This window comes from Boleophthalmus pectinirostris, unplaced genomic scaffold (genome assembly GCF_026225935.1).
Source record: "Boleophthalmus pectinirostris isolate CB_2022bp ecotype Guang Dong unplaced genomic scaffold, ASM2622593v1 HiC_scaffold_14, whole genome shotgun sequence".
NCBI classification, from domain to species: Eukaryota; Metazoa; Chordata; class Actinopteri; order Gobiiformes; family Gobiidae; genus Boleophthalmus; species Boleophthalmus pectinirostris.
In genome coordinates this window covers 24,978,805-24,996,156 of record NW_026571047.1, presented here as the reverse complement: position 1 = coordinate 24,996,156, position 17,352 = coordinate 24,978,805, and the positions used below count along the sequence as shown (strand labels likewise).

Sequence of the window (17,352 nt, the reverse complement as noted above, 5' to 3'; positions counted from 1 at the left end):
GAAATGCCCACCTGTAACTGAATGAGAAAGATGCTACAAGTGTAATGCTTTTCTGTGGACCATGTGTGTAAAATCAGTTCATCTCTTTGAAAGAGCAGGTGACAAACACTTTACCAGAAAGGTTTCATAGTTTCATAGGCTACAAATTATTTGTCAATGATGTGTGTAAATTCAAAAAGCAGACACTTGTATTAGATTATGTTAAAATGTGCAATATTATAAGTAAAATTAAACAATGATTTACCCCCAGTAAGAAATAAGAATAAGTCAGCATTACAGTTGTTGTAATAGGTTATATATTTGATTTGAGCATTTTTATTATGGAGACAGAGCTCATGTTGTATGGCAGTGGTGCCTCTTGATGTAAACATTATATTATTATATTATTATAATAATGTAATAAATCAAATAAATATTAAATAATGATTAGAAAAGACGGTTTCCAGGCATCATTTTTATTATTATTCAATTAAAAAACGCTCACTGAGGCAAGAGTGAAAGGAATTTGAAGGTCTACAGTGTTTGCCACAAATTCTGCAATACAAATCATCATTTTATGTGACACACGTTTGGAATTATTTAATTCTTGGTTCCAGAAACTCAGTAATAAAACAATAACTCCATACACCTTCACTAGAAACATGTGGATGATTTCAACCCTGGAAGTGCCAAACTCTGCTGAACAAAGGGTAAAAGGAGCTGTTAATGTGAAAACTATCACAACATGACATCATAAGATGGAACAGAGGATTTTGAGCTTTGGAGATGGAGACACATTGATAATTAGGCCTACTCAGACATGTGTGAAGCACAACTCCAGGTATGTTTTTGCGTAATATAGGACCTTTAAATATCCTACTTTCATTGTAAGGACGTGTATATAGACTTGTCTGTGTTGGTGATGCTGCTGCTCTGCTACTTTGTGCGTCCCTGTGGATCCGAGTTCATAAAAGTACAGTAACATGACAGTAAAAGTAAAAGTACAGTAATTGGCGCGAGTAAAACAGTAACTCCACGTGGGGTCACGCGCTTAAAGAGACAGCTGTCACGGTCTGCACTTCAACACAGCTTCATCACAAACGAGTGGCGCAGCGGAGATGATTGACAGCGCGCTTAAGTGGCGAGAAATGCGCCCGAATCACGCTCGCTGCGCTCGGACTTTGATGACATTTAACCACAGTGACGAAACGACAGGCTTTGACGTGCGCGTGCTTTGACGAATGGGGCTCCGGTGTGTGCGAGGGTTATAAAAGCTGAGCGTGCGGCTGCGAGCGTCACTCCTCCTGCTGACCTGCACGTAGGGACCTCTCGCCTCTCTTTGCCTCTCTCCAAAACTCAACATGAACGGCCACTGCAACAGCAACGACGTCGTGGATGTCCATATCAACAACGGCTTCAGCGAAATCATCATCGACACCAAAAAGTCCACCGTGCACCGACAGCACGAGACCTCCCGCAAAGAGGCAGAGGACAAGTCCCGTCTCCCGGCCATCGAGGCGGCGTACACGTGCATCCTCCGCGAGCTCGGGGAGGACACGGACCGAGAGGGGCTCCTCCGGACTCCGCTCAGAGCCGCTAAGGCCATGCAGTTCCTCACCAAGGGCTACCACGAGACCATCTACGGTGAGTCATAGGCTGCAGGTGCAATCAGGAAGGGAGGCAGCTTGTCTCTTCTGTTTAAACTGCACATTTTAAGTCTTATATCAACGCAAAATGGACTCTTGTGAGCTTTTAGCCATGTTATAATGTTGTTATAACGTAGAGTTGCACGTATACCGCCTTGTGATGTCATGAAGTGGTAGTTTCAAGTCAACAGCTACATTTTTACCTTTTAGTTGAGTAGAGATTGGCATTTTCAGGGCTGACACGATCCAAATGATTCAAGTGAAGATGTATGGAGTTTAAAAACACAGTGGAGCACTTATATAGTAACATTAGGGATGTAACAATAACCGAAATCTCACAATAATACCGTGGGCTGTCACAATATATTGAATTACTCGTTTCTTTGCTTAAATGTATTTTTTAACAGTAGCAACAGCTTATAAACTTCGGGAACTACATATCCCATGATTCATTTCAGCACAGACAACACGAAGAGATGTTTTTACTTGAATTCTTGAGATTATCACGGTAATAACTCACGCCAAATCCTTGTCAGGGTATTTTAAAAGAAAAAACGTGTCCTATCTACAATCATATCTCCAAAATATCACAATAAATATCGTACAGAGAGATTTGGATATGGTTACATCCCTAATTAACATACAAAAATGTAGTTTTGATCTCAGAAATGCATGAGATCACTGGTAGTTTAGTTCATATTTATAGTGATTTATTAGTACTATTACCTTTCATTTGAATAGCGCTTTTCAAGAAACCCAAAGTGCGTCACAATAAAACACAGAACACACACATGAGAGAGGTTAGGTGGGATTAAAGGCCAGTTTAAGCAAATGTTTTGAACTTATTTGAACTGATCAGTGGTTTCAGCAGCTGTTTGCGTGTGCGGAGGGGAGAGTTTTCCAGCTCAAAGGGGCCTGGCGGTGTCTCAATTTACTTTCCTCGCTTCCTTTTCCTTGGTTCCTCTCCTCAGTCCTCTATTTTTTAGCTGTCAGTCAATGTGGTCTGTTAAGTGGTGTCCCAAAAAAAACCACGGAGGGAAGGAGTAACCATGAGGGAGGCTTCAGGAGGAAGATATCAAATAGCGAGGAGTTTATATCCACTTTCCTCCTGGTGTCTCCTCTCTGTGGGTGGGACTTCCTCACCTATTTCCTGCAGAATTAAGGAGAGGAATCAAGGAGGAGGAAGCATGGAGGGGGAAGATGGAAGAAAGAGAACTTGGTGGAAATATAAAGTTGTGTATTATTAGTGTATGAGAGTGGAAGTCCATGTTTTTCCATGTTTTTGTCTAAGAGGGAGCATGTGAATGACCAAGCACAGAACTTTGTGGCACACCTTTGGATAGTAACCATTTTTTGTTGGAAAAGCATGAATGAAACCAGGAAAGCACACTTACCAGTCAGTCAAATGTATTTTGAGAGGTAGGAGACCGCATCAAACTCTGTCTGCAGCTTTGAGTAGGTTGTTTCTGATCTTGATTAGACTTGTTTTAAAATCCAGATGATTCTAGTGAAGGTTTATGGAGTTTAAAAACACAGTGTAGCGCTTGCTGTATTACCACAAGACATCACAAGGTGGAAGAGAGTGTTTTCAAATTGAGAGAACTCTAATTATGCAGGGTTTGTGTGTTAAACGTGTGTGAGTGAATAAAAAAAAACAAAAACTCCAGGTATGTAGCTCAGAAAATGTCATAATATGGGCCCTTTAATAATATTAGAAGTGCTGATGGTGGAGATGCAGGCGCTTTGACCCGGGGTGTGGTGAATCTTACTGGAAGTAATTGTGGAATTTGGAACAGTAACAAATTTTGATGAACAATATATTGCTGAAGAAAATGTAACCCTATAAACAATAATAACTGAAACAAATTTAGGACAATGACACAATAATCTTAAAGTAGAACTATCCTGAGAAAGATATTCTAAAGGTATAGTCTGGTTAAAAACACAAACGGCTATAAATAAACGGCAAAATGAAATACTTTAGTTGTGTCTATAATGAGTCATATGTTGCTTATTCATCTCTGTACTGTTTAAATCTAAACATAGAATAGAGAAAAGACCAAACGTTCCCACGAGTACAAAGAAAAAGTATCAGTATAAACATTGACCTCCATCTAACAACATTTATTGAGCGATAACTCTATAGTAATTATTGTGACAAGCCTACAACGGTCTGGCGCCACCTAGTGCCTCTGCTCAATTTCATTTCTATCCAGCGACTAGATCAGGAATCAGAATACACTTGACAGTTCGCAAAAATCCCAGAAGTGTGAGTTCGTGCGCCAACCAATAGCGAAGAGACATATATTCTATGTTGGCAACGATTCCCGAGATTGAGGATTTAAAGCCGGAACAAAGAGAATGTTTGGTGAATTTTATCAAGCGGAAAGACGTTATTGCCTTTCTACCTACAGGATTTGGGAAAAGCTTACATTACATACGTCACGACCAAATAGCTGGTTATGGTTAAATAAAAAAATACCCGCCTACTGTTGAGCGAACGAATCCTAACGCTGCGAGGTCAGACGGTTTCTACGAAGCGAAACTGGCTGATGAATCGGGCTAACAAAGGTCCACTGGAGCTAGAAGTTGGTTAAAAGTGCATTGTGTAACATTTCTCGTGGAGGGTCTTCTGCTTGTCTCCATGGTGATGTTATTACTATTTATTTACTACAGTACAGCATTAAACAAATACTGTATAGTTTGCATTTATTCAATTGCATTTTTTTTTTTTCCTGAATTACCGTAAAATCATACATTATTACCATGAGTGGGACCACTTCTTCACAGATCTGACCTGTAACTTGGCCATGAAAAATCCATAATGTCTAAATGGAGCCAAGCAGGTGGCGGACCCTCTACCAGAAAACCTAAACCTTAAAAACATACACCAAGGACTTCAGGTGGAACTAACAAAGCTCTAACAAAGCATCTCTCCTGTTAAGATAAATGTATACTGTGCACTGTCCCTGTCTCATAAATAAAGTGAATAATTAAAATAAAAGTTACACAGTGTACCTTTTTAATGGTGGAGGAAAGTAAATGGAAAATAGTCACATTTTTATATAGCGCTTTTCCACCTTCAAGGCACTCGAAGCACAAACGAGGGTTGTTCTGTTGCCTGCTAATGATGATGGAGTAATGAGCTGCCTTGGCTGTATCCAGGGCACCTTTAAATGAGGAAGGCTTTTAGGTGAACAGTGTGACCAGTTAGTTTGTTTCTGTTTGATCCTTGACATGTTTTTAAAATCTGCTCCTCAAAGATGCTCTATGTAACTTCTAAGATTGGAGAGTTCATTACCTGCTTGTCTCCAGGGAGAGTTAGATGTTATTTCTTCAAATGAAAACCGAGAACGCACATCAGGTTCGTGTAGAAGTGCAAATTCACAGAGGAACAGTGAAATAAAAGTGAAAAAATGCATGTGGCCGATGTCCTAAGCTTTTTGAGGCTACGTTTACAAGATGACAGTCTGAACAGAAGACGCAAAAGTGGCGTAGCATCTTCACTTTTTATTCCGCGTTTAGACGAGTGTTTTCGGGAGGAAATCTGCGTGCATACACATAACTGTTGTCTGTTGGAAAAGCATGAATGAAACCGAGAAAGCACACTTACCAGTCAGTCCAGTGTATTTAGAGAGGATGTGTTTGAAGAGGATGGAGTGGGAGACAGTATCAACCTGAGTCTGCAGCTCTGAGTAGGTTTTTTGTGATCGTGATTAGCAGTGTTTATATAATCCAAATGATTCTAGTGAAGCTTTATGGAGTCTAAAAGGTTCCTGTATTACCACAAGACATCACGAGGTGGAAGAGGGTGTTTTAAACTTGAGAGAACTCAGTCTAATTATGCAGAGTTTGTGTGTTAATCATGTGTGAGTGAATAATAAAAAAAAATACTCCAGGTCTGTAACTCAGAAAATGTCATAATGTGGGCCCTTTAATAATATTAGTCATATGAAGTGACGATGGTGGAGATGCAGGCGCTTTGACCCAGGGTGTGGTGGTGAATCTTACTGGAAGTAGTTGTGGAATTTGGAACAGAGGTTTAGGCTTTAAGCATTGTAAGTGACATAAAAGCGTACTCGACGTGAGCAGATCTGACCAGAGTTTTGTGTCTTGGGCAGTGTAGACTGAAAAGCTACGGCGGAGCGTATTCAACTTTTCCACTCTGGAGGAGGGTGGTTTCAGGTTTTTGCGTCACCGTCTAAACGAAAGGCACTTCTGATAAAATTTGTAGTTTTTACCCTCAAGCGTTCTCACATAAACAGGCCCTAAATAAGGTTTTGGCATTGGAATATGTTTCACAGTAGGGAATTAAACATATCTGCCTTGCATTTATTCACTCACAGATGTTTTGTAACTCAACATTACCTTGGTAAACATGAATTCGTGCTGTGTTCAGGCTTGTTTCTCCATAGATCTGACCATTAACTTCTCCAGCGTCTCCATTTTGACAACCAGGTTTATTTTTATATATAAGACAAAGCAGTTACATCTCCAAGGAGACGTGCAGGTGACTGACTCTACAGCCTGAATGGACAGGAAACGAAAGAATGAATCACCCTCCATTGATCGTTCTGACCGATAATAGCAGTGTCCATGGCTCTGGCTCCCAACAGCTCATTTCTCCGATTGATTTATGGACCTGTTTTGTGTTTTTCAGACGTTTTAAATGATGCGATTTTCGACGAGGACCACAACGAGATGGTGATCGTGAAGGATATAGACATGTTTTCCCTCTGCGAGCATCACCTGGTGCCTTTCTTTGGCAAGGTAAGGGGCCATTTAGTTTATACATAAAATCTGAAATGTTCTGAAATGAATATACTAATGTCACCTGTACTTTTTAAAATATTTCATGTCATAATATTTGCTTATTGCTTAGTGTCAACTCAGAAAAATGTGATTCTGACCCAACTTTGCCTCTGCATCCAAAACATTTGTATTCCTCTTATGTACACTTTCACATTTTATGTTTTTTGCTTTTATTTACATTTTATTAGTTTTATTGTTTTAGGACTCATATGACCAAATTTTGACAATTTACTTTTTTGTGGTCTTCATTTTATAATCTCTATGCAGCACTTTGGAAACTTTATTTGTAGAATGTGCTACAGAAATAAAGTGGATTTGGATTTGGACATAACACATGCTTTAGATGGAAAATATGAAAATGCAAGAGTAAAGATTCACTGTGTATCATTTCTGGTGGGGGTCTGCCATCTGTTTGTATCCATGGAGATTTTATTGCCTCACCTGCTTATCACTGTGGAGACAGATGAGTTTAACAGTCTAGGAAAGTGATAACATCGCCATGGAGATGAACAGGTGACAGACCTCCACCAGACAAGTTGCAAAATACCTTTTTAAAGTCATTGTTTTAGGAAATAATGATGATGTCAAACTGAAGTACCCAATTTCAAGATAATCAAAATCTTAATACATATTATTATTATTTTTTATTTTATTTATTTATTTTTTCCCCCATTTAAGTGCTTCATTTTGCTTTCTTAGTATTAAATTTTGTTCATTGAAAACAACAGCAGTAGTAGTTTTAATGTGACTACTGCCACTAGGTCAGGATTAGGTCAGGAATCAGAATACACTAGACATTTTCCAAGAACGCTGGAAGTTGTAGACCGCGCACCGCCCAATCAGTGGAAATCTGAAGCCATGACGTCAAACTCAAGCGTCTGTCTGGGTCCCTTTTATGGTTCAGCACAACAGTAAACAAAGCAGTCGAGATGGATGTAGACGAATACAAACATTCTGTGTTGGCAACGATTCCTGAGATTGAGGATTTAAAGCTGGAACAAAGAGAATGTTTGGTGAATTTTATCAAATTAAAATTCATTATTGCTCTTCTTCCTACAGGATTTGGCGCATTACATACATCACGACCAAAGAGCAGTGATTGGTTAAATTAAAAAAGTATCCGCCTACTGTCATGCGAACAAATCCTAATGCTGTGAGGTCAGACAGTTTCCATGAAGTGAAACCGGCTGATCAATCAGGCTAGTAGACACTTGACCCAGTTAGTGAATGGTTTAATGTGCTCTTGAAAGTCAATATTAAAGGTTCTGCATTACACAGAATTGACTCTTGTGAGCTCACAGCCATGTTGCAGTGCTGTTACCGCCTCAAAAACTTACCTAGAGTTTTGTTTCATTCACACATGTTTGAGAAACCGTTTTAGTCTGATTAAATCTCCAAAGCTCAAAATGCTCTGTTCCAACTTGTCATGTCATGAAGCTGTAGTTTTCAAGTTTAACTACCTTTTTTCCTGTTTGTTCAGTGGAGATTGGCAATACCAAGGCTTTGTTTATTGTTTGTGATGATGAAACATTATAACATAGACCAGAAAATGGACCCTTTTTTTTTTTTTATTGACAACACAGGTACAAAATAGTGTGTTTCACGTTGTCTAGGCAGGAGTATTGATCTGATCATTGTGCAAGTTTTAACCTGCAGGAGTCAGTGGCCTGTGTTTTTGAATTGAAGGTTGTGTTTGAACAAGGCTCTTCCATATTTACTCATGTTGTCCTTTTCTAGGTCCACATCGGATACATCCCAAACAAAAAAGTAGTGGGACTCAGCAAACTGGCCAGGTAATGTGTATGCACAAACTCACTATCAGTAAATTAATTTTTTATTGATACTTGGGCGTCGTCAACATTCTCTGGGAGATGTAAATGTAAAAATGTAACACCCCTCTGTGACTCAAGTGTGAACCTCTGTTGCTCAAGTTTGACTTTAATCTGACCTTTATTATTTTTACAACAATCAGACCATAAAGAACTGATTTAACTGGAACTACAACAGATCAGTGGTTGTAGTTAAAGGGACATGGCCTCATTTCCTAGTGAGCCAGAGTGTTGGAGACGTGTGGAGACACTTTTTAAAATATTCCATCCAGTCCTTGTATTTGCAGAGGTCGCTGGTGCTAGACTAGTGCATGTCAATGGTCATAGTTATCCTGACACTAAAAACAGTCTTACCCACTCCACAAAACACCCAAAACAAATCTATTATTACACCAGACTGTCAATGTGAATGTCTGTGTTGATAGAATAATTTTAGAAGTAAAACCAACCTTGCATTTGAAGGATTTATGTCTGAGCAGCAGCAGTGAGTTCTACTTCCTGATAGAAAACTTAGCATTGGTGGTCTGATATATGAGAAAATAGTTCCTCAACATACGACGATTCATGCGATGCAAGGTTAGTTTTATTTCAAATATTATTCTATCAACACAGACATTCACATGGACAGTCTGGTGTAATAATAGATTTGCTTCGGGTGTTTTGTGGAGTGGGTAAGACTGTTTTTAGTGGCAGGATAACTATGGCCATTGACATGCACTAGTCTAACACCAGTGACTTCTGCAAATACAAGGACTGGATGGAATATTTAAAAAAGTGTCTCCACACGTCTCCAACACTTTGGCTCACAAGGAAAAGAGGTCCTATGTCCAAAATTTTGAACTGTCCCTTTAAACAAATCCCTCTCACACAAAATTATTCACTAGCATTAGCCTGCAATTTTTCAGTTTTTCACTTGTCACTCTCACCTTTTTGTTGAAATTCAAACTCCTAAACTGGATCATTAACGCTGGTGTTGATCACAACTCCTGAAAATGTGTTGTTTAAATAATTTTGCATTTTTTTCTTGAGGTTTCGAACTAACTTTTGCGTGTGTTTAGTAATACCAGAACACCCCCATTATGATCTCACTGCAAAGTATCAGTCAGTAGGGATGAAACAATATCCAAGTCTCACGATTCAATATCGTCACAGTATGACCCTCACGGTACGATATTTATTGCAATATCATAGGAAAGCTCACATATGGTGGGGAGGAACCATATCTAATCCTACAATAACAACAATAATAGCCTTGACAAGACTTAATCCAAAGAACTAAGACTTAAAAGTGCTTAGAACTGTTATTTCTTCTTGTAGTCTGCACTGAAATGGAGCAAAGGACCATGGTCTATGTAGTTCCCTCTGTCTTTTTAGCTATTGCTGCAACATAACTCTTAATTTAATCAAAGTGACTTGTAATTTGATATATTGTGATGGTCCACTAATTGGAGGCTATGATATTTTGGGTATTGTTGCATCCCTATCAGTCAGGCATATAAAGACTCACTAACTTTTCTGGTGGACCTCCTTGTCTCCATGGAGATGTGTTCCATTGCCTAGAATGCAGAATGGTGTTAGACATGACTACTATCTTAATTATATACACTACTGGTCAAAAGTTTTAGAACAGCCTAATTTTCTCCAGTTATTTATTGTAATTGAAGTCATGAAAGTTCAATGAAGTGCTGGAAATTGTACAAAGTTAAGTACTGAAGACAACAAAACACAAGTCCAAGGTCAGCCAAAACTACCTCAGGAAAAAAGAGCAAGATGGTAAAGCTTGAAAACATGGAGTGTCCAGCACAGTGTCCAGACTTAAACCCTTAAATCGAGCTGGTTTGGGATGAACTGGACAGAAGAGTGAAAACCGAGAAACCTACAAGTGCCACACATTTATGGAAACTTCTGCAACAGATTTGGGAAGAACTTTCTGAAGAATATTTGATTTCTGTTGTAAAAAGAACGAGCCACGGGTGTGTTCAGCTGTTATATCTGCCAAAGGTGGACACTTTCAGGAATCAAAAGTTTAGAATATATTTTGGTCAACAGTAAACGGTAAAAAAATTGAAAAAGTGTGATGTTCTAAAACTTTTGACCAGTAGTGTGCGTATATATGGCATACAGGTATTGAAAAGCATCCATTCTTGCTGTGAGCAGACTCTGTCCTCCATAGATCTGACCTGTAACTTCGCAAGGTGGCACCAACTGCTTATGTCTGTGGAGATGATTTGTTACAGTTAAGCAAATGGCAGAAAAGTTACATAGTCCATCTTTACCATGGATCCCGATCAGGATTACCTGTGTGCGATGGATAATTCAAGTTTAATGCCATGCTGTGGAACATTCAAGGCAAAGCACAAGCAAACATCTCCATGGAAACAAGCAGATGGTGTACCTTTTATCAGAAAATGTTCCATAGTGCACCTTCTTATTGGCAAAAAAAAAAAAATTAAAATCTCTTGACACAAATGGGAGTCTGAGGGCCCTATTCATGGATTTTGGCTTTTTGTTCTAGGCGCCATTTTAAGGACTTTTTATTAGATAGATATAATTTTTTTTTTTTCTGAATGGCATAGGGTCCCACAAAGCTATAAACTGCCCTCTCTCCCCTTTCTCTCAGTGCAGAAAATGCCTGTGTAATTATTAGCGGTCGAGTGCGTTCTTCTGTTATTTCGGTGCATTGACCTGGAGGCTTAGAGTCTGATCCGGCCCAACACAAGTCCAAACTTTATCATGAGAAAATCCTTTTACAGCTGTGGGAATAACCTGCCGCCATCATCACAACGTTTCCTCTTTTCTTTACTAAAATATCAGCTTAAACTCACGGCGCCATACCCACAGAAGTCGATGGGTTTTTAGACAAACTTTGGTATATTTGCCATGTAAACATTACCCTAACCTTGACAAAGCAGGTCAAAGTGAATTATTATTGCATTTGCAGTGGAATTGACCTTTTATTTTATTTACTGTGTCTAGGATTGTGGAGATTTACAGCCGCAGACTTCAAGGTGAGTACATTTCTAAATATAATAAACATTTTTAATTAATAATACTTAAATTGGAGCTAGATTTGAACTAAGATTTGTGTTCAAAATCCACAATTATTCCAAACAGATTTTAAAATTGTGTTCTTTATTTATCTCTAATCCGTGTATCATTCGTTCATTAGTTTTTCAATATAAAATCAAAAATAAAATGAAAAAACAACTGTTTTCTTTATTTGTCTCCAAAACCAAAATGAAAAAATGGATAATGATTAATTTTTTTCAGTTTTCAATTTTGTGTTTAAATGAATAATGGAAGAAACGGATAAGGCTCGTTTCCCGTTTCCGTGACTTAAACTGCCAGACTGAACCAGGACTGATCCAGGGACTGAATCAGGTCCGGGACAAAACTGGGACTGAGACCAGGACTTAGACGGGACCAGACCAGGACTGAGACCGGGGCTGAGACCGGAGCTGAGACCGGAGCTGAGACCGGGACTGAGACCGGGACTGAGACCGGGACTGAGACCGGGACCAGACCAGGACCAGACCATGACTGAGACTGGGACCAGACCAGGACTGACAAGGGTTTAGTTCTTGTTCAGTCCTGGTTCAGTCCTGGTTTAGTCCTGGTTAAGTCCGTATGCAGCGCAAAAGTCCGGCATCACAGTTTAAGTCACGGAAACGGTAAACGGCCATTATCCGTTTTTTTCCATTATTCAATTTAAACACAAAATCGAAAACTGAAAAAACTAATTATTATCAGTTTTTTCATTTTGCTTTTTGGAGACAAATAATGAAGAAAATAGTTAATTATTTTTGGTTTTATATTGAAAAATGAATGAACGAATTACACAAATTCTTTCTAAAACAGAACTCTACTTCCTGTAATTTTCAACACGTTTTTCAACTTTTCTTCCCAAACTGCTTCTTTATTTATGTAAAACTATTATTTATATTTACAACATGTATTATCCCACCAAATTAAGCTGAAAGAGAAATTAAAAAAATCTGTCATATTTCAATGTCCTGGTTTAGACGCAGTGATTCTGTGTGTAAAACCTTTTTGGGGCCAGTTAATATTGCTGTGCCCTGTATATGTGAATTCTGACCTACAATATTTGTGCAAAGTACAGATTTGTACAGTTAAAATGACCTTTTCCAAAACAAATATTTACGCTTGAACAATATCCACAATATTATCTCTGAAACCAACTTGCTGAAACTACAGAAAGATGGACTGGACAACGATCACGAGGACCATACAGATTTGGGTCATTGCACTGATGCGAGTGATGGAGTGATGTTTACAAAATTTCACGAAAGTATCTCTCTAAATGTGAATGGTCCTTTAAAATTCAACACAAGTGCAGAAATGTCACTTTATATCCAGGTTTGGCAGATTGCACTAATGTTTTTTTTTTTTTTTTATGTTTAAAGGGCTCATATTATCGTGTTTTCTGATCGGTTTCCTCATCACAAACAAACCTGGAGTTGTGTTTTGTCTCATTTACATGTTTAACACACAAACATTGCACATTTAGGCTGAGTTCCACCCTCATACAGGAAGTGCTCCACTGTTTTTAAACTCCATACACCTTCACTAGAATCATTTGGCTCATTTCAGACCTGGAATTGTGGTAAAAGGTAGCTTCATGACATCATAAGGTGGAAGAGAGCGTTTTGAGCGTTGGAGATGTAGACAGTCTAATAATAAACGTGTGTGAATGAAACAAAACACAGCTCCAGGTATGTTTTGATGCGTTAACAGCATTGTAATATGATTTTAAGATTATAAGAGTCAATTTTGCATAATATGGGCTCTTTTAATTGTTTTAGCCGGAGAATATGCAAAATTGGAATATTGAGTGATTTCAGAAAATTGCAGTGTCCTTTTATTTTCTGAATCTCCATCCACATATGATGAGCTATAACTTTTTTTAAAATATTTTTTTTCTGATTTTGTTTAGTTCAAGAGCGTCTGACCAAGCAGATTGCGATGGGGATTTCAGAGGCTCTGCAGCCGCTGGGAGTGGCTGTGGTCATCGAGGCAGCGTGAGTACAAACACATTTAACTTTACACGGCTGCTCTTGTACAGTTGCCCTGGGGCAGAATGACTAAAGTACGACTGCCAGTCTGTTCTGCAACTTCAGCAACCACCAATTAGTCACTCACACATCACACGCTGAAGTGTCCTAGCCCAAGAGCACGATCGCAGTAAGCAGTTGTTGGGATTGAAATTTAATTTCTATCAATCCGAAGGGTGACTTGAGCACATAGAGCAGTAAAATACAATAATAGAAAGCCCAAACAAAAGTGCAACATGTAATCAGGTCCAGTGTCAGAGCAGTTTGAGGAGAGTAAAAGCCCTCAGGACAAAAGCATCCCTCAAAATCACAGCAGCCTCCAGGGGGCGCCAGGTGAGCTTAATAGGCACAACAGGAAAGCCTTTAAGACGCTGTTGTTTCAATCAGTGATGAGACAGGCCAAGTGTTTCCTCTGGAACATCTTCTGCCATATTTGGTGGAGAAAGCCTGTTGTATTAAAAGTTGCCGTGGATACAGGAAAAACAAACTGCTCAAATCACACAATCCGATAACTGCTGTCCTTTGAACTGTACAAGCTGCACTTCTTAGAAATACTAAGAAATAACTATTTTAAAACTGTTCAGTGTGCCAGCCAGTCCAACCTCCAGAGCAGCCGGTAATTGTCTTTTTTAGCCATTGCATTAGTTTGGGTTTGATGGTGTTTAATCCACAACGAAAACTAATATAATGGCTATGCAGTGAGTAAGTGCACTGTCCTCACCGCAAGAAGGTCCAGGGTTTGACTCCCAGGCGACATGGGGCACTTTTAAGCAGTTTGCAGTGGTCCAAAGTTATTCTTCACTTTCCTTATGAACATCCTAAATACTCAGTGACTGCAAAAAGCTTGTAAACCAACTGAGAAACCAAAGCTGAGTTTTGTGATCGTAAAGCAAACCGGCATGCTAACACACACTTCCTGATTATCAGCCAGTTAAATAATTTCTAATTGGAGGAGAACATATTTTGGCCTCAACAGCGGCTTATACATCTGTACTGGGGCAAGACACATTTTTGCAGCATTCAGTCCGTTCGTAGTGTTTGTCCACTTATCTGAAGGTTGGTGGTTTGAATTCCGCTGTCAACAAAAACAATATTGGTAGTGTCATTGCTGTCATTGTGTCCTTAGGCAAGACATTTAACCCACCTCGCCCCTTGTGTCTGTGTACACTGGTGTGTGAAAAGCGCTGTATAAAAATGTAACCGTTTACTGTGCATTGGGAAAACAAACGGGCACAGTAGCTTTTTTAACGTAGTAAAGTAATCATTCTTGTCGTCTGCAGGCACATGTGCATGGTGATGCGCGGGGTGCAGAAGATAAACAGCCGTACGGTGACCAGCACCATGTTGGGGGTGTACCTGGAGGACCCCAAGACGAGGGAGGAGTTCCTGACCCTGACAAACAAATCCTAAACTCCGTCACAGCGTCCACTCCTCCTCCGCCTCTGAAGAATACTGCTCTGTGAGGATCCTGCTGAACCACTATTGTTTAAAGTCATGGTTTGGGTTTCTGAATAGGAAATCATTTTTGGCTTTAATAACAAAACTTTATATTTTCCTATACTCTATACTCTAGAATCTCATTAATAGTAGTATTCAAAACATACATCCATTTTACTTGACAGCAATTACAATTTTTATTTGACTGCCTATAACATTTACAAACCTACTAATGAACCCAAACTATCACTTTTACACGAGCTAATTGCGTAACAAAAACTCAGTGTTTACTTTTTTAATCCTTTCTTGACACTAACTGTTGTCTAATTGTTACGAAAATTTGCTCCAAATGTAGGATCCAACAATTTCTCTACTACCATCAGACAGACTCCTTACCATTTTAGGATTTTGAGCCATGTGTGAGGATGTGTTTTTCACTGTGAATGAAATTTGGTGCCTTGAATTATTAAGATTGTACGGCCTTAAAACAGTCTTACCTTTTTTCAGTGCAATTTTTGTTTTTGTTTTGATGTTCACATCTTCATTGTTTCCTTGTTACCACGGGGAATCCTCTGGTGCTGTTACAAAGGTTTTTAATGTTTTATCTTTTCACAAAACTGTATTTAAGCATACAAATGTTTTTATGGTCCTTGTAACATACTGTACGACATTTTTAAGTGTAAACTGTAAAGATTATTTCTGAAATAATGCAAAGATATGTAGCCTGTAGCAGTGATCTCTGTAGCATGTAATTTAGAGTTTCATTGAATTAAATTAGATTAAGATAAAAGCTGTTAAGTTTGGGTTATTTTATTTGTGGTTACTCAAGCCTATTCCAGCTCTACGTAGATTTCTGAATGATGAGAAATTAACGGTTGCCATAGCGATTGACAATTTAGAGATGTCCGTTGAATTGCAAAAAGCCCTCAAAATGTTACATCTAACAAGAAACCTGAAACTCAATGATTGTTGCAAATTCTTCATTACACTCTAACAATTTCATGGACTGACTTTTTAAAACTATAAATATTAGACGATACAAATTTTACTTTTAAAAAAATATATATACTTTTTATTTACTGAGGTTTTCAAGTTTCATGCAGTAAAAAAAGCCCCAAAAAAACAAGTTTAACCAATACAAAACTTGGGGCACAATTCTACTGCAATAAGGATGCGGAGGAGCAGATTTGTTTGACTTTTTGTTTATATTCTGACCATTTTGTCCAGCGTTTAATGAAGGAATGTCTTTTGAGTAGTCAATTATTACATTTAATACATTTCCTTATTTTTTTAGCCACTGATTCACTGAAGGTAGGCCCTTTTTAAGCCAGCTTCTTATTACTTTAGAATTTAAATCCTTCATCTTCATTTGGTCAGTTTTGGTAAAGTTACGGGCTTGTATATGTAGTATATTAACACTACATTTACTACCGAGTGGGTCAAACATTTTAACACAAACATGTAGCACTGTTACTTCAAAATGATGTACAATAACATGTAGAACTTAAATTATATTAGACTACTCAGTATTATAAAGTCAATATATCATTTTATAAAACTACAAAAAATGAAACAACCAGATTAAGGTGCTTTACATTTTGCATTTGAATTGAAATTTTTGCTTTTGCTTTTAAATTGTCAGTCTTTTTAACTTTAGATTCACAATTATTGACACAAAGTTGAAACAGATGTTAGATAAAGTTTTCTCAGAGCAAATACACCCATGTCCACATTCTCTGCTCTTATATAATGTGCAGCAGTGAGTGAACCCGTAACAGGTCAGGGCCTATAGGTGACTGAAGGTACAGTGTATTTTGGGCTCTTCAAAGTCAATCCTAGAAAACATAGTCCATAGAGACAGGATATTATAAACACTTACAATTATAAATATATAAAAAATTATCACTATTAAGACTGATGTTACTACTGTTTAATTCTCTCCAATGTATAAATACACTTAAGTTGTACATTGTGTGTGATTAAATAACAAAATTATTATTTGCACTTGTCAACTTGAAACTGAAAATTATCGAGTGAAATTATGTACATTTTTACAGTAACGATTGCAACTCTGACTAAATAAAGTAAATTATATATGCACATATAAATTAATAATTAATAATGAGGATCAATAATACTGAGAAGAAAAAAATAAACAAAAAATAAACATTTAAATTAAAAAAGATAACATTTTCATCTATTTTAACACTTAAAGGTGCAATATGTAACTTTTTGGTTGGTCACCTGCTTTGTTTTTAATTTACTCTATCTGGAATGTTCCACAGTGTGACATCAAACAGCTCGATACTTACATTTATTAAATTACAGGTGGTTTTATAGCTCAAAAATACCTAGAAATACTGACTTGCTTCGGTTTGACTCCATAAAGATTAAAAGTTTAATACCAATACTGCGAAACATTCCAGATGAAGCAAAAGCATCTCCATGGAGACAAGCATCTGACGGACCCTCAACCAGAAAAATTACAAAATGAACCTTTAAAATCTCTAATATTGTTTTCAAATATTTTAGAGTAATGGCATTTTTCTTTCAAGTGATAAATATTTCTGTATTTCT

The 17,352-nt window shown here is 37.9% G+C and overlaps 1 protein-coding gene across 1 annotated transcript; it reads left to right on the top strand.

Annotated features, from left to right (window-relative positions):
- The first annotated feature begins 1,274 nt into the window (after positions 1–1,274).
- On the top strand, positions 1,275–15,559 carry gch2 (GTP cyclohydrolase 2). Its single transcript, XM_020940699.2, has 6 exons — positions 1,275–1,623; positions 6,286–6,395; positions 8,175–8,230; positions 11,243–11,274; positions 13,221–13,305; positions 14,619–15,559. Exons 1-6 carry the CDS (start codon positions 1,341–1,343, stop codon positions 14,746–14,748), a joined length of 696 nt encoding a protein of 231 aa, XP_020796358.1. The 5' UTR covers positions 1,275–1,340; the 3' UTR covers positions 14,749–15,559.
- Positions 15,560–17,352: the final 1,793 nt, after the last annotated feature.

Bases quoted from the DNA above. Each gene is read 5' to 3' on its own strand.
- gch2 (XM_020940699.2), top strand. From the start codon at position 1,341: ATGAACGGCCACTGCAACAGCAACGACGTCGTGGATGTCCATATCAAC. The intron at 6,396-8,174 runs GTAAGGGGCCAT...GTCCTTTTCTAG, and splicing joins TGGTGCCTTTCTTTGGCAAG to GTCCACATCGGATACATCCC. The intron at 11,275-13,220 runs GTGAGTACATTT...GATTTTGTTTAG, and splicing joins TTACAGCCGCAGACTTCAAG to TTCAAGAGCGTCTGACCAAG.